Raw genomic sequence first — 24,368 nt, 5'->3', positions numbered from 1 at the left:
TCCCCTTCTTCTCCCCCATGGTCCTCCATTAAGTTCCTCCTAATCCACCTATACGTGCAAACATATAGTATCTGTCCTTCTCTGCCTGACTTATTTCAGTCAGCATAATACCCTCAAGTCCCATCCATGTTGCTACACACGGCCAGATTTCATTCTTTCTCGTTGCCATGTAGTATTCCATCATATAGATGAACCACATCTTCTTGATCCATTCGTCTGTTGATGGACACTTAGGTTCTTTCCATGTTTTGGCTATTGTGGAGAGTGCTGTTACGGACATTGGAATACATGTGCCCCTATGCATCAGCACTCCTGTGTCCCTTGGGTAAATTCCTAGCAGTGCTATTGCTGGATGATAGGGGAGTTCTATTGTTAATAAAATTGAACCCTTTTTTAAACTATATGTTTATAATATTTTTTTTCAAAGACCTAAAACAAATAGGCTTATAGTTTTGACCAGGGTAATAGAATACCTGTTTGCTCACCTATTTAAGTATAAGCCCCACCTTCCTAGTCTTCCTTCTGCTTTTCTTGTTTGCTCATAGGTTATCTTCCTGCCCACTGCCAGCCCTTAGCAAGAAAGAGGTCTTCTGACCCAACTCCCATAAGCTGATAGTATAAGTATTGATTCCTTATTCATTACAGATAACTTCAGAGTAGATTTTAAAGTTATCTTTGTTCGAGTATTAGAATTATGGCAAAATCAAAATAGAAGCAATTTTACCCCTAATAATACTTAATTATTAAGAAAAGATAAACACTTGTGGAATTGATTTAAATGGTCATAGTCCATTTGGATTTCAGCCTGTCTTTAATGAATGTCTTTAGCTCCATTACATTTCCTCTTTATTTTCAGTTTCATTTTTTTCCTTGAATGGGAAAAAAATAAAAGAATCATTATATAATCATTATAGAGTAACCTCTTTGCCATCATGTTTTCCTCCCTCCACTATTTCTATCTGGTGCTGCTTTTTTTAATTGAATACTTGGCTCTTTCTACTATCTTAACTTGAATCTGTGGATTCTTTTGAGGCTTAAGAGTCTAGACCTAGTACCATATAATAATTGGGTCTCTACTTTAGATAAACCAACAGTAGTTCAGGTTATGGCTCCATACAGTTATATAGATTATTTAGTTAATGTGTTTTCCCCTTCCTGACTCAGGCCCTACACCTCAGTATTTATTGTGATGATTGTCTTGACAATTCAATATTTCAGATGTTTAATGAGAGTAAATTTTTTAATGGTAAAATGTTTTCTTGTTTTTTTAGACTATGACAAGAAGGGGAAGTAGCCCAGGTAGTCTTGAAATTCCCAAAGACCTCCCTGATGTTCTAAACAAGCAAAACCAGATGCGCCCTATTGATGACCCAGGTGTGCCCTCAGAATGGACTTCTCCTGCCAGTGCAGGGAGCAGTGATCTTATCAGCTCAGATAGTCATTCGGATTCTTTCAGCGCTTTCCAATATGATGGCCGAAAATTTGACAGCAAGTATCTTTTTCTATTTGAACAATATGTTTTTTTGTTGATTGTTTTCTGTTTGAGACTTATGGTTTATGTAACCATCACCTTCCTCCCTAATGTTATTTAGATGGCTTTCCTGCATATTTTTATTTCATTTTTCAGTGAAATTCCAAAGGAAGTTTTAGGGAATCACTTCAAGTTACAATCACTTTATTTCACCAAACTAAATTAAAGTCACTTAAAAAACAAGACCACTGCCCTTTCATAAAACAAACAAATATTTTAAGACATACACAAAGGAAAGAAAATTACAATTGACTTGATATTAGAATAAAGGACAGTCACGGTTATGAGTTGGTGTTACTTCATGCATTCATATTTGCGAACCACTGTCTAATTAATGTCAGTGCTTCAGTATGTTCAGTACAATTATGTTCAGATCCTTTCTTGAATAATCACTTTATGTTAAAATGATAGTGGTGGTATTATTTGGTGCTGTGTCACTACCACATAGCTAGCTATACACTTGGCAATGAAGAGTATTGATATTTTAAAAAAAGAACATGGGAGCACCTGGGTGGCTCAGTCAGTTACATATCTAACTCTGGTTTTGGCTCAGGTCAAGATCTCACAGTTTGTGGATTTGAGCCCCACATTGTCTCCATGCTGATAGATTGAAGCCTGCTTGGGATTCTCTCTCTCTCTGTTCTTCCCCTGCTCATGCTCTCTCTTTGTCTCTCTCAAAATAAACTAAAAATAAAGAAAAAAACATGAAAACTTTGGGAGCCACGTTAATGAAGAGCTGGGAGATGCATTGGAGAAACATGTTTCTTGCCCTCATGGACTATATTTTACTCATCTCACATTGGAATATATGATCTAGAGAAAAATGTTTTTTACCATCTGTGTGCCGTTTTTATTACATATACTTGTACTTGAAAAGCATATTACTAGCTTTCAAAAAACATAGATAATAGTGATGATACATCATATGCATGTTTAATCATTATTGTCAGTAATAAACTATGAGAGCCTTTACAAAATTTTTTTAATGTTTATTCATTTTTTGAGAGAGAGAGACAGAGCATGAGCAGGGGAGGGGCAGAGAGAGAGAGAGAGAATCTGAGAGAATCTGAAGTGGCTCCAGGCTCTGAGCTGTCAGCACAGAGCTGATGCGGGGCTCAAATTCATGCACTGCGAGATCATGACTTGAGCATATATAACTAGAATAGGGGGAATTTTAATGTTTAATCATTTTGCTAAAGTAGCTGTGTCTCTTGTAAATATTTTTATTTCATAGTTGAGACTTCTGTTTACTAGCATTTCTTCTTCCTATAGATTTTGGCTTTGGAGCTGATGCTGGGATTGCATCCTCTGCTGATCTGGACTCAGGTTCTGGCCATCATCAGAGTGCTGAAGAACAAGAAGTGGCTAGTCTAACCATACTTCAGATAGATTCTGAAACAAGCAGTCTTAATCAACAGGCTTTCTCCGCTGAAGTTGCAACGGTTACTGGTAAACTTATTCAAGGGAATGTCTTCCTTAAATGCATTTATTTTAAGCCACCAAAGAATATGTTTAGGATTTTATTTGATAGATTTTAAATAATTCTGTTTAAGTATTTTTTTTTCATTCATCTTTATGGAAAAGTGGAGGAAAAAATACATTAATATAAGAGTTTCTTGACCTGAGTCTACATGGATAAGTTTCGGGGGATTAGCTGAACTTCTAGTATTGTATGCAAAATGTTATGTGTTTGGATCACTGCATTTCCTGTGGTGATCTTTAAATGATAACCAAAAAGTTGTTGAAAAGTATTCTCTTTTTTCATCATCTTTCAGATTCAGCCCAGATTTTTATAGATTTCTTTGGCAAAGTATCTATTATGGAAACTGTAGGGAATACTGCCTAATAGAAGGCCTACTTATTAATATACCAATATTCTATGTTTATACAGTAGTAAATTATTCTTTTCAGCATTTTAAAAATATGTGGTCAAATATATGATGAGCAGGATCCAAGAAATTCAGTCATGAAATGTAGGGTCACATTATTGCAAGGTTAGTACAGGGACCAGAGGGATCCTGAATAGCTACCCGCCCTTAGTTCAGTGGTGCCATTCTGTGATCCAGATTGCTCTGGCTCTCACTGTACTTCAGTGCTTTTTGACGGCTGATTCTAGTTAAGGTATTAATATTGTATCCTGTGGTTCATTGGAACTTACAAGACTGCATACTGATTTCTGCTTGTCTGAATTAGTCAAGCACAGTTCCTCAGCCAAATCAAACATGAAATTTGACCAGTGAAATCCTTGGTAGCAGAAACCCATCCTTTGTTTTCCCATCCGACCCCTTCTTTTCCACTCCTATCTCTCAGGATTAGTAAGAACTGTAGCCTGCCCCATTACATAATAGAGACTGAGTACAGGACAGGAGCCAACTGAGTTAGATCATAGTCCTGTTATTACAGAGTTTAAGTTATACAAAGAGAGATACTAGACAAAATTCTTATTTTATAATAAACAGCTCTTATTACAGTTGTTTTTAAACTAAATATAGATGAAAAGATGCTCAACGTTACTAGTAATCAGAGAATGTAAATAAAAACCATGAGATACTACTATACATACATTAAACAACTCCAGTTAAAAACACTGACAGTGCCAAGTATTGAAGAGGATGTAGAGCAATTGGGAATATCGTGTCACTCATGGGAATGCAAAATGGGAAGGTTTCTCGGCCAAAATGTGTCAGTGTCTTTTAGAAGTAAACATGTATTTACCTTATGACTGTTACTAGGTATTTACCCCAGGAAGCAGTATATGGAAGTTCATGACAGCATTATTCACAGTAGCTAAAAATTCAAAACAGCACAAGTGTCCAGCAACTAGTGAATGGATGATCAAATTGTAATGTAGTCATTCCTGAATATTCATTAGAATAGTATTCAGAAAAAAAAAAATTTAATATACGCGAAACCACCATAGCTGATTCTCAGAAACATGCTAGATGAAAGAAGTCAAATCCAAAAGACTACATATCATACTTTACTATTCCATGTATAGGACGTTCTAGAGAAGACAAAACTATAGTGACGAAGATCAGTAATTACTTGGGGGTGGAAGTCAGCAGGGGATCAGTTGCACTTGGGCACAAGAAAGCTTTTCATGCTGATGGACAGTTCTATGTTTTGATTGTATTATTGATTATGGAATGCATACAATTGCCAAATTAATATAACTATGCACTTAAAATGGGTGACTTAAACTAAATGTAGGGGTTTATTTTCTACTGTCACACAAATTTTAATACTATAAAAACTCTAAATTTTTGGACAGTGTAGAGAGTTAATGAACTTTAAAAGAGTGGACTTTCAAAGTAGAAATAATAAAATGGCTGAGAAATTTTCTGATTTAGAGATCCACTGCATAACCCTCCCAGACTGTGACTCAAAAGAATCCCACCAATATGTGTCCCTTAACCTGGGGACCATCTATTTTGAAGGAAGGAAGAATTAAACATCATGCTCTCAAGTAAACTACATGGGTTTCTTCTCATTTTCTTAAAGCCCTCAGACTATTAATCAGACTGTGATGTTTTCAAAAGACTACAGAATGTGAAAGAAGTGTGACCACACCTTTTTATTTCTCTTTAGTCATCAAAACTGGAATTCCCACAAAAATTCTAAAAATAAAACATAATATATAAAGAGAATTTGTTTTAGGCCTTTAGCCTCAAATGTGATTATAAATGAGATTGTTTTTCTTTTTAATTTCTCTCTCTGTTTTTTAATGTTTATTCATTTTTGAGAGAGAGAGAGACAGAGCATAACTGGGGGAAGGGCAGAGAGAGGGAGACACAGAATCTGAAGTAGGCTCAAGGTTCTGAGCTGTCAGCACAAGCCCAATATAGGGCTTGAACTCACCAACCATGAGATTATGACCTGAATCGAAGTCAGACATTTAACCGACTAAGCTACCCAGGCACCTCTTTATTTCTGTTTTTAATGGTTCATTATTAGTGTATAGAAACACAGATCTTTTAAATATATTTTGAACTCTGCAACTTTATGAATTCATTTATTCTAACAGTTTTTTGGTGGAATCTTCAGGTTTCCTAATGTGATCTGTATATAGTGACAGTTTTAATTTTTCCTTTCCAACTTGTGTGCCTGTTTTTCTTTTTCTTACATAATTGCTGTGGCTAGGACTTCCTGTACTTTGTTGAATAAAAGACAAGGCATCTTTGTCTTGTTCCTGATCTTAGAGGAAAATCTTTCGTGTTTTCACCATGGATTATGATGTTTGTTTGCCATATATGACCTTTATTATTATATTGATACCCAGTTTGTTGAGAGTTTTTATTATAAATGGGTGTTGAAGTTTGTCAAATACTTGATCTATTGAAATAATCATGTAATTTTTATCTTTTGTTATTATGTATCACATTAGTTGGTTTATGGATTTTGAACCATCTTTGTCTTCCTGGACTAAATCCCACTTGATAATGGTGTATGATCGTTTTTATGTGTTGTTTAACTCAGTTTATTAATATTTTGAGGATTTTTGCATCAATGTTCATTAGGGATATTGGCCTATAATTTTCTTTTTTTGTGATATCCTTGTTTGGTTTTAGTATGAGGATAAGACTGGCCTTGTAAAATGAGTTTGAAAGCTTTTTTTCTCTTCAATTTATGGAAGAGTTTGAGAGGAATAGGTGTTCAGTATTCTTTGAGTGTGTGGTAGAATTCATGAATGAAGTTGTGTGTCCTGGACTTTTGTTCATTGGAAGGTTTTTGATTTTGGATTCAGTCTCCTCACTAGTGATGGGTCCATTCAGATATCTATTTCTTCAAGATTCAATCTTGGAAGATAATAATTTCTAGGAATTTATTATTTCCTCTAGGTTGTATTTCTGTGGTATTGGTTGTAACGTCTTTTCTTTCTTTTCTGACTTTGAGTTCTATCTCTTTTTCTTATGTGTTTAGGTCATTTTATGTTTTCAAAGAACCAGCTCTTAGTTTCATTGCTCTCTTTTATTGTCTTTTTTGTCTCTATTTCATTTATTTCTGTTCTGATCTTTATTATTTCTTCCCTTCTACTAACTTTGAGCTTTGCCCTTTTTTTTCTAGTTTCCCCAGGTATGAAATTAAATTGTTTACTTGAGATTTCTCTTTTCTTGGGGTAGCATATATTGCTATGACCTTCCCTCTTAGAACCATTTTTGCTGCCTTCCATAGATATTGGTATGTTATATTTCTGTTTTCATTTCTTTCTAGGAACTTTTAAATTTTTTTCCTTTAATTTTTCATTCACCTTGTAGTTATTTGGAAACATATTTAATCTCTGTGTATTTGTAGTTTTTCTAGTTTTCTTCTGGTAGTTGATTTCTAGTTTCATATTGTTGTGGTCAGAAAAGATGCATGATACGATTTCAGCCTTGTTGAATTTATTGAGACTTGTGTGACCTAACATGTGATCTATCCTGGAGAATGTTCCATGTACGCTTGAGAAAAATATGTATTTTGCTGCTATGGATGAAATGTTCTGTACATATGACTTAAGTCCATCTGGTCTAATGTGTCATTTAAGGCTGATCTGTCTTTATTGATTTCCTGTTGAAAACTCCTAATATTTTAGTGGCTTGCTTGGTACTAGCATCACTCCACTGCAACCACCACAAAGTGTTCAATAGGTATTAATTTATGCTATACTTAATTTAAATTAACAAGAGTTCCTGCTATGTGCCAGATCCTATACTAGGCACCAGCAATACTTCTGGATGTAACATAGATACAATCCCTGTTCTTACAGAGTTTCTGCATGAGTGAAGATATTTAAAACTAAACAGTGAGTTTCAAGTCAGTGTGATAAGTGGTATAATGGGAAGTACAAGTGCATATGGCAGAGACTCCTTATTCACACTGGGTAGGTCAATAGTGAGTAGGCTTCTCAGGAAAAAGTGTCTAATGTAAGATCTGAAAAATAAAAGAAGTTAACCAGACCTATAAGAACAGGATTAGGGCTCCATGCAAAGGAAAAAACATGTGGAAAAGACCAGAGGTATGCTACATTCTGATAAATACCAGAAGTTCACTTTCTATGGCTAGAACTTAAAAGTACCAGGGGAATTATGGAGTGATCAGAAAGTCGAAGAAAGACTGAAAAACACACTGTAATAAGTTTGGGCTTATGCTGTGGTCAGTAAAGAGCCATAGAATATTTTAAATAAGGAAGTAATATCAGATGAGATTTTTAGATCTTTTTGCTGCCTTATGAAGAATGAACTGGGAGGAAGGAATAAGGCTGAGGGGGAGACTGAAGACTGGGGACCATCAGGGACCACCATAAACCAGGCTAGCAATGATAGTAGCAGATAGAGAGTCACACAGAGCAAGTTCTTCTCGGGAATAGCCCCAAGTCTGAAGTAAGTGAAATAGAGTATTGGTGGATACTAGAGTTTCTCTAGCTGGATCAGGAAGGGAGTAGACATTCTCACTTTCACAGATGGCTTCTATTAACTGGTATGTCAGTTCTGATTTCATACTAGTCCCATGGAAGAAATCAAATGAGACCCCCTAGATACAAAATCTTGTATAGTATTATGATTTTCTTTTCCTGTTTGACCAATTTATAACCTATTTTATCCTTTGATCCTTCTCAGTTTTGTCTTATTGGGGCTTTAAGCATTACATCTTAGGTAGAGGGTATTGAATATTCTCTTTATGGTAAGTTTATGAAATTATATTCACAGGTTCAGAAAGTGCATCTCCGGTCCATTCAGCTCTGGGATCCAGGTCACAGACGCCTTCTCCTTCCACACTGAATATAGATCACATGGAACAGAAAGATCTACAGCTTGATGAGAAGCTCCACCATTCTGTTCTTCAGACACCAGATGACCTAGGCAATATTTGGAAATTAGATATTTGCCATTTTGCCTTTCAGGGCATTAGTGTTAGGAGATCTTAATTTAGACATCTTAAACTTTTGATTATATAGTTAGAGTATTATTATAAGTCTTTTGGACTTTTGTGAATCTTTTGAAAATTTGTTACTTAACATTTTTTCTTGCTTGCAAAGAAAAATATTTATAGTCTAATATTTGTTATTTTATTATAGTTGACTACAGTCCTGGCATTAGTGATTGCATTATTTTTATGTGTTACATTATCACTTATTGAGATGATGCCATTTCCTAAAGCAGGAAGTATTTTTAAGTAAATGTTAAAATGTGACTAGGAAACCTTAGAAACTGCAAGTTTTTAAAAAAGTTATTTCTGCTAAGTCTTACATAATGTAACAAAGGATCAGGATAAAAGGTCATTTTGCAATTATACATGAAACAATGAATAATATAAAATGCTAATTTTCATTGGTGCTGCAGTACATTACTCTCTGTAACCTCTGGCCTTATTGTTTTAAGGTACTCTCATAATACGCATTTATCTTATAATTACATAACCCTGATTGTCTGATTTCTGGATTATTTTGGCCTTTTCTTTCTTCCTTTTGGTCTGCATTTTTTAGTTCATCTATTTTTTTAGTTTCTTTCCCCAACATTTAGAAAAAATTTCTAACTTATAGAAAAGTTGCAACACCATAGAATGATTACACATTAAAATCTTTAGATGAATTCACCAGTTGTTAATATTTTACCACTTTATCTCTGTATCTGCATACACACATGCACAAAAACAACCCTGCCATCCCCCTTCCTTTCTTTTTTACCCATGTAAGTTGGGAAGGATCAGAGGTAGAGGGAATGAGAATCCCAGGCAGGCTCCACACCCAGCGCAGAGCCAGGTGTATGGTTTGGCTGATATCATGACAGTGATCTCATTACCTGAGCCAAAATCAAAAGTTGAAAGCTTAGCTGACTGAGCCACCCAGGCTCGGCTCGGCTCGGCTCGGCTCGGCTCGGCTCTGCTCTGCTCCGCTCTGCTCTTCTCTCCTCTTCCCTTCCCTTCTCTTCCCTTCTCTTCTCTTCTCTTCCTTTCCCTTCTTCTGTCCTTCCTTCTGTCTTTCTGTCTTTCTTTCTGTCTGTCTTGAGCCATTTAGTAGTGAATTGCAAATTGTAGACCCTTTACACTTTAGTATTTCCTGCATAACCACACTGTAATGGCCACATTCAGCATATTTGACATTGAAACATCACTGCCATTTTTTTAAATGTTTGTTTATTTTTGAGATAGAGACAGAAAGAATGGTAGAGAGGTAGAGAGAGAGAAGGAGACACAGAATCTGAAATAGGCTTCAGGCTCTGAGCTGTCAGCAGAGAGCCTGATGTGGGGCTCCAACTCAGGAACAGCGAGATCATGACCTGAGCAGAAGTTGGACACTTAACTGACTGAGCCACACAGGCGCCCCTGTCACTGCAGTTTTTAATCCGTAGTCAAATTTCCTCAGTTATTCCAATAAGAATATCCTTTATAGCTATACCACACCACTATCAGCCCAATCTAGGATGCAAAGGAGGATCACACATTATTGCTTGCTTTGCAATTATTTAAAACTTTGTTTTTGAGAGGGAAAAGTTAGAGACAAATCAGTTGATTTTTTACTATATTATGAAGGTTCTGTAGAGTAGGGAGATGTTAATAGTGTTTTTTTTTTTGTTTTGTTTTGTTGTATTTCAGTGGGCTTAACACCAGATGGTTATTTTTTATTATTATGAAAGACTAGAACTTTTATAATATAATCAGGTATTGTACACTTTATGTGCACAGAGAGAAAAAGTTAAACATTAGGCATAAAGGATGTACATAAATTAAGAATGAACTTGTAAATTATGAGCACATTGGGATATTATCAAGTAGGAATAATCTTTACTTAGTAATGATTTCGCCTTTTTTGTTATATACACTGAATAGAATAATGGATGTTTTTTAAGCTGGAGGAGACCTATAATGATGTTTAGCTAAACCATCTATTTTATCATGAGAAGCATAGCCTTAGGAAGGTTATTAAATAATTTGTATGCCATCACATAATTAATAACAGAAATGAGACTAGGATCCAAGGTTACCTATATTTCTTACATATGATCTTGCTAATATTAATAAATATAATTATGAAAATTTTAGATTATTTTTAAGTTTTAATAAAAATGTTAATTTTCCCATACCCTTTTAATACTAGGCCTGATTTAGTTGTGAAATATAGAAATCTGTCTTTGGAAGTTTTAAGTGTAAAGAAATAGACTTATGAAGACTTCCTACAGGATCTGCTTTCAGCCTGATATATTCTGTTAATTTGATTATACAACCTGAAGTGTAGTCATTTGATAAAAGAGAGTACATACTTATAAATATGATCTTTATGTCAGCCATAAAGACCTGGTATCAGCATCATTTCCTTCTTAGATAAATTGAATAAGTAATTACTGCCATAGTATGGAATTATGAACTGGTGAAGTTTTGATCTTACTGGGAAAAAATAACACTAGTGCCTATTGACATTTTTAAAATTTGCTTTTATAGATATTTAAGGTTCTTAATTTGACTCATTTTTGTTTTTGTGATTCTTTAGGAAAATTACTGACACCAACATATTATTTTATTTTATAGAAATCAGTGAATTTCCATCTGAATGCTGTAGTGTGATGGCAGGAGGTACCCTCACAGGATGGCATGCTGATGTTGCCACTGTAATGTGGCGAAGAATGCTAGGCATTTTGGGAGACGTCAACGCTATTATGGATCCTGAAATACATGCCCAAGTTTTTGATTACCTCTGTGAGCTTTGGCAAAATCTAGCTAAGGTAAAAAAAGAAAAAGAAAAACCAAGAAAATGTTAAGAATTCATAGAAGCCTTAGGTCACATTGCTCCCTCTCCCCGCCCCCACATAAACTGGTGCTTGCCGAGGTAAAGTCACTGAACCATGTTTAAATATATAGTCAGTGATAGAAATTGGACTTGAACTCAAGTTTAAGGTAAAAAACAAACTGGAAGAACACTTTTCATAGATTTGTTGCATCTTATTTGAAAATTACAGATTAGAGATAACCTTGGCATTTCAACTGATAACTTGACCTCCCCTTCACCACCAGTTTTGATTCCTCCACTGAGAATTCTTACACCTTGGCTTTTCAAGGTAAGCTTAATATATAAAAATCTATAATTAAAATGTTTCATTTAATAAATACATATGCAATCGGTTTTAAACAGTTAATTCTTTAGCTTTTGTAAAGTTTTCTAAAACACTCAGTTTGTGACTTTTCATTGGGAGTTATATAGAGAGGAGAATGAGCAGAGCACAGTTGTTATTACTGGTGCATCATTTTCCTTATTTAATAAAACAAAAGTGAGTTTAGAAAATTATGTTTTCAATTGTATTTCAGTGAAGTAAAAATCTCAAATTTATATCAGAGAATATGCTGTGTACTTTCATTTTTTTTATTTTTTAAGTTTATTTATTTTGAGAGAGACAGCGTCATCAGGGTAGGGGCAGAGACGGGGAGAGAAGGAAAGGGAGAGAATCCCATGCAGGCTCCGTGCTGTCAGTGTGGAGTCTGATGAGGGGTTTGATCTCACAAACCGTGAGATCATGCCCTGAGCCAAAACCAAGAGCCAGATGTTTAACCAGCTGAGCCACCCAGGCACCCCTGCTTTTAAAGATTTAATTCTTTAAGGTGTCATTTGCTATATTTGGTGCATTTTCCTAAATGGAACAGTGTGTGGTTATTCATAACCTATGCTGTATATTTTTAATGATAACCGTAGTTTCAGTAATCCTGATATTTAATTCATTAAGAAATTGGGCCAACATAAAAACAAATATATTGCTTGCTATGTCAGTTTAACAGTATTTGAATATTAAAACCAATATCTTTAAATTATAGGCAACCATGTTGACTGATAAATATAAACAAGGTAAATTACATGCTTACAAACTTATTTGTAATACAATGAAAAGAAGACAAGATGTTTCTCCAAATAGAGATTTTCTAACACATTTCTACAATATAATGCATTGTGGATTACTTCATAATGATCAGGTAAATATACGTTTTATAACCAATTGCTTTACAAGTTTATCTTCGATTATTATTTAACTCTCAACTTTTAAGGCCTAGTATTAAAAATACTCTCTAGTCATTTATTTATAAGTTTCTTTCATTTTGTAACCTCATTTGTTCTTGAGACATAGTGGAAAGATGTTAGGGAATTGATTTGATTATTAAATGTATCTTTCCTCTAATATTGTAACAACTAGTTTGCTTCTTAAAGATACTAAACCATCTTTTGCTTAGACTGATTACATCTTCTTTCAAAGTCCTAATGTATTTACTCTTGGGTGTTTTGTAATTGTTACTTAATAATTGGCACTAGAGGTGTGTGGATGTGCTTATCTAGTTGTGAAATAGTTGAGGTTTTTTCCTCTCTAAAAGTTAGCGCATCACATTTTCTTATTTCCATAGATTGTATTAACACAGTGGCAATTATATTGAGTTGACATTTGTATCAATATAATCATTACATTAGGAAGTCAGAAATAGGACTCTAGAACATTACTTCAGGGGTCTTGATCCTGGCCATAACACTGGGGGGGAAAAAACAAACTATGGTAGGTTGTAAGTCATAGTAATGAAACATTTTTATCATAATGTGGTTAAATTTCACTTGCAGTTGATTTAAAGAAAGAACCTCTTTCATTAATATTGAAAGAGGTAGTTATATTTTTCCTGCTGAAAAGTGAAAGTGTAACTTCCATTAATTTGAAATAATTACTTTACAGTGTTCTACCTTATATACATGTCTCAAACAAACTGACACTCTTAGTTACTGGACAGAGACCTTTTGTGTAAAATAAATCAGATTGAGTAATCCAGCGTAAAACACTGCATTCTCATGGTGAATTCCAAAGACAAAGTGAGTGAATAACCAAGTTAAGAATACTCTCTAGGTCTCTCTTTCTGAGGCTGGTTATTTGTCATCAAAGGACTTCAGTTGTTCTAATAAAGAGAATCTCTCCAGTTGCCACATAATAGGTTATTCAGCTTTAAAGATCAGAGATATCATATGGAAGCAAATAGATAAGAGGAGGAGCTGCTCTGCAATTCAGTTTTATAGCACTTGGGCCTTTTATTTTCAATCTTCTGAAGCAAAAAGCCTTCCAACTTCCTCTCTAGTATGGGAAAATATGCTGTATTGATGTCAGTTAAACAAATGTGTTATAAGTTTATTCTGCTTTGACAATATAATATGAAGCATAGATTATTTAGAAGAATTAAAATTAGTCTTTCCAGTTAGGCAGTGTGTAGTAATTGCCTATTTTACTATTTCATATATTATCTATTTTTAAGTATATTGATTAGCTGATACCCAAGATTAATTTATAATATTCTTTTCCCCTTCTTTTCTTACTCCTAAGGATATTGTCAATACAATCATCAAACACTGCTCACCTCAGTTTTTTTCACTTGGTTTGCCTGGTGCCACAATGCTTATTATGGATTTTATTCTAGCAGCTGGTAGAGTGGCTTCTTCAGCTTTTCTCAATGTAAGTTTTTATTTCCTGTTCTTTATAATATAACAGACTGTGGTTAACTGTGGCTCACAGGACTCAGCTAACAAAGCAACAGAGGAGGAGCCCTGGTTAGTAAATTTAACAAGCTGATCCTCAGGAAAACTTATAGTTTCACTGAAATTGCTTTTATTTTTTTAAATAAATTTTTAAGTATAATGAAGTACTAAAATTAGTTGATGAATTGACACAGGAACTATAAAAATGGTAAGCAAAACAAAATTTAAAGTTGAAGAAATCTATGGAAACAAGGAGGAGGAGGAAGAAACTAAAAAAAGGGCAATGGGTCATAGCAAAAGAGAAAAAACAGACGAGATAATCCAGAAATATGCTCTAGGATATTTTCATAAATATCCTAAACTCTGAAAAGCATGTGAGGATTTTTCATTAGCAGTTATACAACTATGGAGACAATGCCAAGTAACTAGTGTAGTTGGAACACATTCATTTTAAGTAGCAGAGGTAAACTAAAGAGGAAGACAGTAGCTCATTTATAGTGCTAAAGAGGTTAGATATCCTCAGGAAAGAATGAGCAGACATTGAAGAATTTTACATGAGGAGTGGCACAAATTTACTATGAAAACAATCACTGAAACAAAAGTAGGCCAATCATTCTTGATGACTAGTCAGCACAGTTCCTGCACTTTTGTAAGATTGTGCAGGAGAGCACCTGGGTGGCTCATTTGGTTGAGCATCCAACTTCAGCTCAAGTCATGACTTCACGATTTTGGAGTTCAAGCCTCCATGTTGGGCTTTGCATTGATAGCGCAGAGCCTGCTTCAGATTCTCTGTCTCCCTCTCTCTCTCTGCCCTTCCTCCCTCAAAATAAATAAACATTAAAAAAATTTAAAAAAAGATTCTGCAGGAGGATTAAATCCTGATGTCCTTAGTGGGGATTCATTTTATGTGACTAAATTTACCTCCTGTGCATCTAGAAGGATACTAGTTTACTAGTTCTGTAACATCCTTGGGGAAATTTTAAAAATAGTCATTTTCTGTTTGTGTGGTTCATATGAGGAACATTTGTTGAGGAAAACTGCTTAGGAAAACAAATCATTACGGGAATCAATCATTACTCCTCTCTCTACATTAAGGTCAGTCTTTTCCTCTGGATGATGTTAAAGATACACAGTCTAAATCTTCCTCTTTGGATGGCATTTTAGATCCCATACACACCATCTTCCTTCCCTTAATGGGCAGCCCCTTTTCTCCCTCTGCCAGCCAGATTACAAAATAACTGATTAGGTTTTACCTTTATTAACTATAATCACATTGTAAGTATATTCCCATTATATACACATACTTGAACATTCTCAGTCACTTTATCCAACTTTTAAGAAAACCCTTAGCTAGGGGTGCCTGGGTGGTGGCTTAGTCGGTTAAGCGTCCGATTTTCGCTTAGGTCATGATCTCGCGGTTTGTGGGTTCGAGCCCCGCGTCGGGTTCTGTGCTGACTGCCAGCTCAGAGCCTGGAGGCTGTTTCAGAGTCTGTGACTCCCTCTCTCTCTGACCCTCCCCTGCTCATGCTGTCTCTCTCTCTCTCTCTCTCCTAGAAATAAAAAAAAAAAAAAAAAAAAACCCTTAGCTAATCTCTTTTTAAATTAAATATTGCACTTTTTGTCAGTTTCATTTTTATGCTAATTTTTTAAAGACTTTAATTTTTAAAGTAATATGCACACCCAATGTGGGGCTTGAATTTATAACCCCAAGATGAAGAGTCACATGTTCTACTGACTGAGCCAGCCAGGCGTACCTGCAGCTTATCTTAAATTGGGATGGTGGCTGCAAGCCTGCCCTACCCCTTTATGGTATTGTCTTTTATCTGTAAATAAGGATTTAAAAAAATTTTTTTGTTTGCTTTTTATTTATTTTTGAGACAGAGAGAGACAGAACACGAGTGTGGGAGGAGCAGAGAGAGAGGGAGACACAGAATCTGAAACAGGCTCCAGGCTCTGAGCTCACTGTCAGCACAGAGCCCGACGTGGGGCTCGAACCCACAAACCATGAGACCATGACCTGAGCTGAAGTTGGATGCTTAACCGACCGAGCCACCCAGGTGCCCCAAGGATTTTTTTAAAAAATTTGGAAATGAATTGTTTTGTTGATAATCATAGTAAAGTCCCACTCCACTACTTCTGTTGTAACAGTTAGAAACATAAGGAGATCCTGTTGGATACAGGGTCTTGTTTTATGTGAATAGAAATATTATGTTTCTAGCAGACTGTTTTAGCCTTTTTTTTTTTTTTTGGTATTATTAAACATATAAATCAATCTGTAGGTATTTTAGTAAACAAAGACATATATTAGTGGGTGTCCGTGGGCTTGCAAGAAGGTAGAAGTAAAAAAAGAAATGTTCACTGCTGGGGCAACTAAGTGGCTCAGTCGGTTAAGTGTCTGACTCTTGGTTTTGGTTCACATCCTGATCTCATGGTTTCATGAGTTCTAGTCCCATGGGCTAGAACTAGTTCCAGAGACTGCTTGGGATTCTCTCACTCTTTTTGCCCCTCCCCCACTCCCACTGTCTCTGTCTCTCAAAATAAGTAAATAAACTTTAAAGAAAAGAAAGAAGTGTTCAGTGCTGATACTTCAGAAATGGCTTAATATATATAGCTAAGAAAAAGAGAAAAAGTTACCTTATCTGCAGGCCAAGCATAAATTCTGACTTTGTTTTTAGTTAAGTACTGTAGACACTGCTTTTTTCACTTGGCGTAGTATTATAAAAACGATCTACACTAGTGCCTATTTCTTAAAGGTACCATTAATCTTTTTATCCTTAGTTACTTTTATCCTTAGATAGTAACAACTATAATCTGGTGACACTGCCTCATCTGCTCATTAGTACACTATGTTGTGTGAAGTGTCTTTAAAATGAAAGTATGTATATTTTTTCTAAAAATTTGGGTAGTTTTATGCTGTCAGCTAAGCTATATTCCTATTTGCAGTCCCATTAAGTGTGGCTGCTTTCTGCTTAATTTGCTGCTCATAAGGAAAGCTCTTATGAGGAAATGCTGTTCACAATTACTGAGAATAGTAGTAGTTTATGTGCAAAGTATAGGTGAAACCTCAATCGTTTTATGTTGCCTCTTTCCTTTTTAATTTTGTCTTATGCTTTTGCTTCTCTTTGTAGTATGGTTAGGTCATCAAGTATTTGTCTTGTAATTTAATGACATAATCAAATACATTTTAAAGATTTTAAAAATCTGATACGTAGGCACCAAGAGTGGAAGCACAAGTTCTTCTCGGATCTTTGGTTTGTTTTCCTAACTTATATTGTGAACTGCCTGCTCTCCATCCCAACATTCCTGATATTGTCATGTCTCAGTTTACAGATGTTAAGGTAAGAAATCAGTTGCTAATTTTTAGTATTTAAAATGATTTTATAAATAATAATATATGTTCGATAAAATTTGTATTCTTTTCCTTTAGAAATCCACGTAATCATTAAAGAACATTTGCCAACCATACCCGACAGACACAAGGCTAGGATGTCTGTTAGGAGCACAGCCTTTTTAGTGTTGATAACTTCTTTGGAAATGTTTTCTCATTATTGAATCCATTCATATGTCAATATCATAGGATTCTTTCATTCACTCACTGAAAATTTATGAAAATATCCTATGAACAGATACTATGCTACTTCTGAGGCTTCTAAAATTGAGATGGTACTAAACCTGCAAATTTGACTGACTCTGTCTCTCTCTCTCTCTCTCTCTCTCTCTCTCGTAGTTTCCCAATGTGATGTATCAAACAATGTAATGGAAATATTCTGTTTTGCTGTAGGAAAGTGTGGGGATCCTATGTATCTGAGGCCTCATAGCCCCTCAGAAGTCACGCTGATAATTTTTTTTTAAAACTTTGCTTTTCTCTGAAAGAAGTTTTTTCAATTCCATTTTCATCAGGAGTTCTGCATGTATTTTTCATGCCAGCCATATTTCTCTTTATAACATTTATAACGTCTATAATTGTTTAGTGTCTGGTTTATACTTCAGACAAACACCGCAAGGTCTTATTTACTGCTATATTCTTAGAGCTTCACAGGCTGCTTGGCATCTGGTACTCCTAAAACATTTGTTCAACAAGTAACTTTCACTTACCCATAGAATTGCATAGGTCAATGCAAATTTACAATGACAATTAATAAAAACTATACCCTTGGTCTTCAGAGGTGTAGTACCTTTGGTTTCTTCTGTTTTCAGAAGATCCTGAAGGTCAGGGATAGGTAATAGTTTTCATTTGCTTGTGCAGTTTTAAGTGTGTTAGGGATTAGCCTAGCTTACTACATATGATCTGCATTTCAGAGTGAACTTGTTCACTTCTGGCCATTGTATAGGTAGTAATGGCTGAAATGATTTAAAAAAACAAACTGGGGAAGGGTTATCTCCAAAATAAAAGTTGATTCGAATAATGATTGAAGAAAGCAAAAAGCCTAAGAAAATAATTATTCCCAGTCACAAAAGTGAAGATTTAAGGGAAAGTTACATGCCATAGTGGTCATATTTAATTTTCACCGAAAACTGTTCCCTGTGTACTCCAAACTGCAGCCATAGAGCTACATGGAACATACCATGCTGTTTTTTTATTCTGTGCTTTTGAAAATCCATTTCTTTCTGCCTAAAACATCATTATATAGATCCGTTTTCCCCTTCTTGTCTCTTAATCACTCAAACGTAATATTTGACCTTGATCGTTTGTCAAAATCCTATTTATCTAAGACCCCTTTGTGAAGTCTTCTATGACTTTCTGAAGTTAAAGTTAAGATACTGTTGTCTTAACCATCTATTTCTTTCCAGCATTTAAGACAGGATCTAAGACATAGAAAGCTCTTGGGCTTAAACAGATACCTTTGAAGTTATCTATTAATTGCCAGCCCCTGGGCTAGGTGCTAAGTTTACAAAGATAGGTACTCCTCTTAAGGAGCTTACAATCTATGTAGCTGATAAGTGCTTTTTGAATATATGAATGAATGAATGATTTTTTAAAAAAAGGAATAGATTCTTAATCATCAAACCTAGTGGCATTCTTGTTTTCCTTTCCTTCGCTACTATCATATTTGACCCATGTTGATGTTCCTGACCTTCCTAAATCTCTTCAATTTTGACTTCTCCTGCACAGCTCTGTCTTGATTTTATTCTTCTCTAAATATTCTGTGACTTCTTAATAGACTAGTTTTCTTTCTCTGCTTGCTAAACATAAACTTATTACAAGGTCCTCTTCGATAATTACTTTCTCTTTATTCTCTCTTCTGAATGTTTTATTCATTTACCTAATTTTAGCTATTATTTAGCACTTATCCCAAAACTCACATATTATCATGTTTTACAAATTATCAAGAAGAAGAGGATTGCTTTTAAATGAATATTTCTCAAAGGTTTGAAAAGATGTTCACACTTTGGAGCAGTTAAATCTGTTTTAATTATAGTAAGCTTTTTCTTACTCTTCTAATCAGGAAAAAAGGATTCTTTTTGAACGTATGTATTTGGTTATAAATTTCAGAAATAATTTGTTTTAATTTGTTTGTTACTCTAACAAGATACTACCAAAAAAAAAAAAAAATAGTACCAAGTGGGTAGCTTATAAATGACATAAATTTTTTCCTCACAGTTCTGGAGGCTGAGATGTCCCAAGAATAAGGCTCCAGCAGAGTTGTATTCTGTGAGGGCCCTCTCGCTGGTTTATAGCTGGCACCTTCTCACTGTATCTTCCCAGAGTAGGACCTAGAGAGTTCTGTGGTGGTCTCTTTTATAAGAGCATGAATTCCATTCATAAAGTCTCCATCCTCATGACCTAATAAGTACCTCCTAATACCATTATGTTTGGGGGGTTAAGATTTTAACAGAAGAATTTGGGGGGACATAAACATTCAGACCATATCATTGCTTTATTTAGCTAATTTTATGAATAATATTGGACTCTACTAAAAGTATATGGATAAAAACAGACTGTTTTATTTCACTTTTGTATCCCTAGCACCAGGCACAGTGCCTGGGCCCAAAGTGGCCATTTAATAAATAACTTTTTGAATGGATGAATGAATGAAATTTTAGTCATTACCGTTATTTCCCCCTTTATTCTAGGAACTTACAATCAAAACTGTATTAAGCTCAGCAAGAGATGAGCCCTCTGGCCCTGCACGGTAGGTCAGATACTCTTAAGACTTGACATAACTATTCTGTTTTTGCAATCTCGCTGTAGAAGTTGATTGAATTATTTAGCATTCCAGATTGTTTCAGATACACAAAAGCTGTTCTGAATTATAAATCTAAATTATTTAGATTACTAAATACTTACTTTTTTCACGATTTCAATACAAAGCTTCCTTCATTAAAAAAATAAAATCCTAGGGGCACCTGGGTGGCTCAGTTGGTTAAGCGTCCGACTTTGGCTCAGGTCATGATCTCGCGGTTTGTGAGTTTGAGCCTCACATCAGATACTCTTTGCTGACAGCTCATTGCCTGAAGTCTGCTTCAGATTCTGTGTCTCCCTCTCTCTGCTCCTCCCACCCTCTCTCTCTATCTCAAAAATAAATAAACATTTAAAAAATTTAATAATAATAATTATAATTAAAAACTAAAATCCTAGTCACCTTTTTCAGTGCCTTTACCTTCTGTATCTAAAATGATTTAATTTTATGTAAGTACATTTTGCTTTCCCTTCAGATTTTTTGTCATTGTTTCTTTTTTTTTTTTTTTTTATTAATATTTTTTATTTATTTCTAGGAGAGAGAGAGAGAGAGAGACAGTGTGAGCAGGGGAGGGTCAGAGAGAGAGGGAGTCACAGACTGAAACAGGCTGCAGGCTCCGAGCTGGCAGTCAGCACAGAGCCCGACGCGGGGCTCGAACCCACGAACCGCGAGATCATGACCCAAGCGAAAGTCGGACGCTTAACCAACTAAGCCACCCAGGCGCCCCTGTCATTGTTTCTTATGCAGTATCTTGTAATGTACTAGTAATTACCCAATGAATATTTGTTAAGTTGAATAAAAAGGAAATATTTTTATTTTAGAAAAATATACATGTAGGAGAATTTATAGATATTTTATCAGGATCTTTTTAAAAATCAGAATATAAAAAGACTTTAGAATGTTTTCTCAATATGTTATTAAGAAGTGAAAACTGTCATTTTCTCTGTTTTACTAGACCTCTCTGAAAAGATGGAGGTTTAAATTGGAAGGATACCAATAACATACCATGTTCCTTCTTTTCTCAAAAATATCATTAATTTATATTTTCTATTTCTTGAAGCTAATTCTAATAGTATGTCATTAGCCTTAGTAGTAGTCTGTGTTTACTACTATTTTGACCTACATGTCTGGAAAGCTTCTTCTTTTCCTAACATCTGCACATTTTTTTGACCCAAGGTTCTTTAAAATATGGATTATAGCTTTGGCCATTTGGATTATAATTGCAATTTAAACCTTTTAAAGGCAACTAGAATTAATGTAAAATGAGCAGTTTGCTTAAATGAGACATAGCTCTAGCCTTTAATACAGTTAGATATTTTTCTTAATAGCCAAGTTTAACTAGAAACAAATCTCTTTGAGTAAATTCTTCATTTACAGTAGTTTCATTTTAATACTGGACAACTAATCCAGAAAATGACATTGTCTTTTCCATTATTCCCATATTTTCATTTCTGGTAGCCTTAACCCCAAATTTGATTATTTTCATATTATATTATTTCTTCAACATTTTCTGTGCTAATGATTAATAATGATAACCTTTTAAGTTTATAAGGATTTTCCTATCAAATTGTTCCATTTAATCCTCATCACAATTCTAAGAAATGATTGGAATCATTATTATTCTTCCAACTTTACTAGCATGAAACTGATAGCTTAGAAAACTAATATTTATTATGTGCTAGACACTGTTCTGAACACCTTATTACCTCATTTAATCTTTGCAACAATTCTAGGACATATGTACAATTTTTTTTTTAATATTTTTATTCATTTCTAGGAAAGAGAGACAGCGTGAGCAGGGGAGGGTCAGAGAGAGAGGGAGACACAGACTCTGAAATAGGCTACAGGCTCTGAGCTGGCAGTCAGCACAGAGCCTGACGCGGGACTCGAACCCACGAACCGCGAGATCATGACCTAAGCAAAAGTCGGACACTTAACCGACTAAGCCACCCAGGCGCCCCACATATGTACAATTTTTATCTTCCTTTTTTATAGACGGGAGCCTAGAGAATTTAAACAATCTGCCCTATCATCCAGAAATGGTAGGCCCATGATTACAACTCTGGGATTTTGTCTTCAGAGCCTTATCAGATATATAAGTAATAAACGGCAGAATTAGAATTGAACCTAGAGCTTCAGATTCTAGATCTCTCTTTTAAAAAACTGTGTTGCCTCTCAAGTGAAAGAACATTGATGATTAAAACATAGCTGCCCAGAAGTAGACATGGGAATCATTAACACAATAGCTTGTCTTGCGAGTATAAGGAAATCCCAAAAAGTTGAACATTAAGCATTTTCTAAACTTGTTTTCCTTTCAGGAATGTAAGGTCTTAGAAGACCCCCAAATCTGACCAGGAGCACAGAGTTGAATATTACTGGGAATAATCTAAATTATTTTGGTATCTTGAAGAATGTAGGAAACACACAAACATACACGCATGCACACACACAGACACACACACACACACACACACAAATTGATCTCACTTCTGTATTATAAAAATGTTTGTTAAGCATTTTACTTCTGGTCTGTGCTAATTAGCTGCATCCATGGAGTTTATTTTTACTGTACAGCGCTTTCCATCGCTAAACCTGAAACTTGGTTATTAGATTTAGAATATTTATGGGTGGGCAACAGTAAGGGAGAAATAAAGTAGTAGTGGACTTGTCTTAGAAGACTTTTTGGTATTTTTTTTTTTTAATGTTTATTTTTTGAGCTTGAGAGAGAGTGTGCGGGTTAGAGAGGGGGAGAGGGAGACAGGATCAGAAGCAGGCTCTGCGCTGACAGCAGAGAGCCCAGTGTGAGGTTCGAACCCATGAATCCCAAGATCATGACCTGACCTGAAGTCTGTCGTGCAACTGACTGAGCCCCCCAGGCACCCCTTGGTACTTTTGATAGTAAATAATTTATCATCATTAACACTATGATAAACTGAAAGAAGATACTTCTGATCCACTGTGTTCAGGAAGAAAAATATTTCCGCGTTGAATTGTTCTGAAATTTAGCATTCTACTGAAAAAAAATTTTAAATATCAGTGTCAGGGCTGGGGGACACCTGGGTGGCTCAGTCAGTTAAGATCCAACTCTTGATTTCAGCTAAGGTCATAATCTTAGGGTCGTGAGATAGAGCCCCATATACAGGCTCAGCACAGAGCATTGAGCCTCTTTGGGATTCTCACTCTCCCTTACTCTCTGCTCCTACCCCACTTGTGTGTCTATGCTCTTGCTTGTTCTCTCTCTCAAAATAAATAAATAAACTTTAAAAAACAAAAAAAGAATGTCAGTATCAGAACATGCCAGTATACCAGAATACTACAATGAATTGACTTTTTTAGGAGTTGAGGGAATAAGTATGTGCTTCATCAGAAGCTTATACTTGAACACACTAATGGATTTTTACTGATTCTTTTATGGATTCTGATCATCTAGTAAGTCCCTTCAAGCTGAAACTCAGTTGAAGTAGGGAAATGAAGTTTCATAAGACATTAAGAATAGATACAAAAAGATTCTGCAAATTCTGTTTCTTTCAGAATCCTTTTATAAAGCATATGAATTTTATTTGTATTGCCAGGTTTGTTTCAAAGAATTTGTAGCTAGTTATGTTAAATTTAAGAGTTACGAAAATAATATTTGCCCTTCCTAACAGCTTCATGTTTTTGCTGAAGTTCATTTTGTGCTGTTGGTCAATAAAATGACACTTTCCTTATTTGAAAGCAGGTTACATATTTGTTGGGGAAGCTTTATGGCAATATCAATTTATTAATATAGGTTTGTTACAAAGATCCTGTGTGTTATCCCCACCTATGAGGTTGTTAGTAAATTATAATTGAAAATTAGGCTTTGAGGGGCACCTGGGTGGCTCAGTCAGTTAAGCGTCCGACTTTGGCTCGGGTCATGATCTCATGGTTCATGGGTTTGAGCCCCGCATTGGCCTCTGTGCTGACAGCTTGCTCAGAGCCTGGAGCCTGTTTCAGATTCTGTTTCTCCCTCTCTCTCTCTCTTACCCTCCCTTGTTCACGCTGTCTTTCTCTTTCAGAAATAAATAAAACATTAAAAATTTTTTTTTATAAAAAGAAAATTAGGCTTTGAGTTTGAGGCCATGTGTTTTCTTACTACTTTCTCTTGCTAAGATGTGCTAATATACAGAGTAAGAAATTGATTCAATCATTTAAACAGTGCATGTTCATGCTAGGA

At 35.2% G+C, this 24,368-nt stretch overlaps 1 protein-coding gene across 8 annotated transcripts in view; it reads left to right on the top strand.

Annotated features, from left to right (window-relative positions):
• Positions 1-24,368, top strand: part of RALGAPA1 (Ral GTPase activating protein catalytic subunit alpha 1) — a 259,277-nt gene that overhangs the window by 116,911 nt on the left and 117,998 nt on the right. For all 8 annotated transcript variants that reach the window (XM_039257004.1, XM_039257003.1, XM_039256998.1 and 5 more), the window contains 9 exons: positions 1,272-1,488; positions 2,804-2,980; positions 8,218-8,370; positions 11,033-11,226; positions 11,461-11,559; positions 12,308-12,463; positions 13,840-13,968; positions 17,204-17,329; positions 20,067-20,125. In XM_039257004.1, coding sequence (XP_039112935.1) covers positions 1,272-1,488; positions 2,804-2,980; positions 8,218-8,370; positions 11,033-11,226; positions 11,461-11,559; positions 12,308-12,463; positions 13,840-13,968; positions 17,204-17,329; positions 20,067-20,125 — 1,310 coding nt within the window. The remainder of the gene's footprint in view (positions 1-1,271; positions 1,489-2,803; positions 2,981-8,217; positions 8,371-11,032; positions 11,227-11,460; positions 11,560-12,307; positions 12,464-13,839; positions 13,969-17,203; positions 17,330-20,066; positions 20,126-24,368) is intronic.

This window comes from Hyaena hyaena, unplaced genomic scaffold, assembly GCF_003009895.1.
Source record: "Hyaena hyaena isolate Hyena2069 unplaced genomic scaffold, ASM300989v1 scaffold_599, whole genome shotgun sequence".
In the NCBI taxonomy this organism is placed as follows: Eukaryota; Metazoa; Chordata; class Mammalia; order Carnivora; family Hyaenidae; genus Hyaena; species Hyaena hyaena.
The sequence above is the reverse complement of the archived record's forward strand: the minus strand, read 5'-3'. Positions and strand labels throughout refer to the sequence as shown.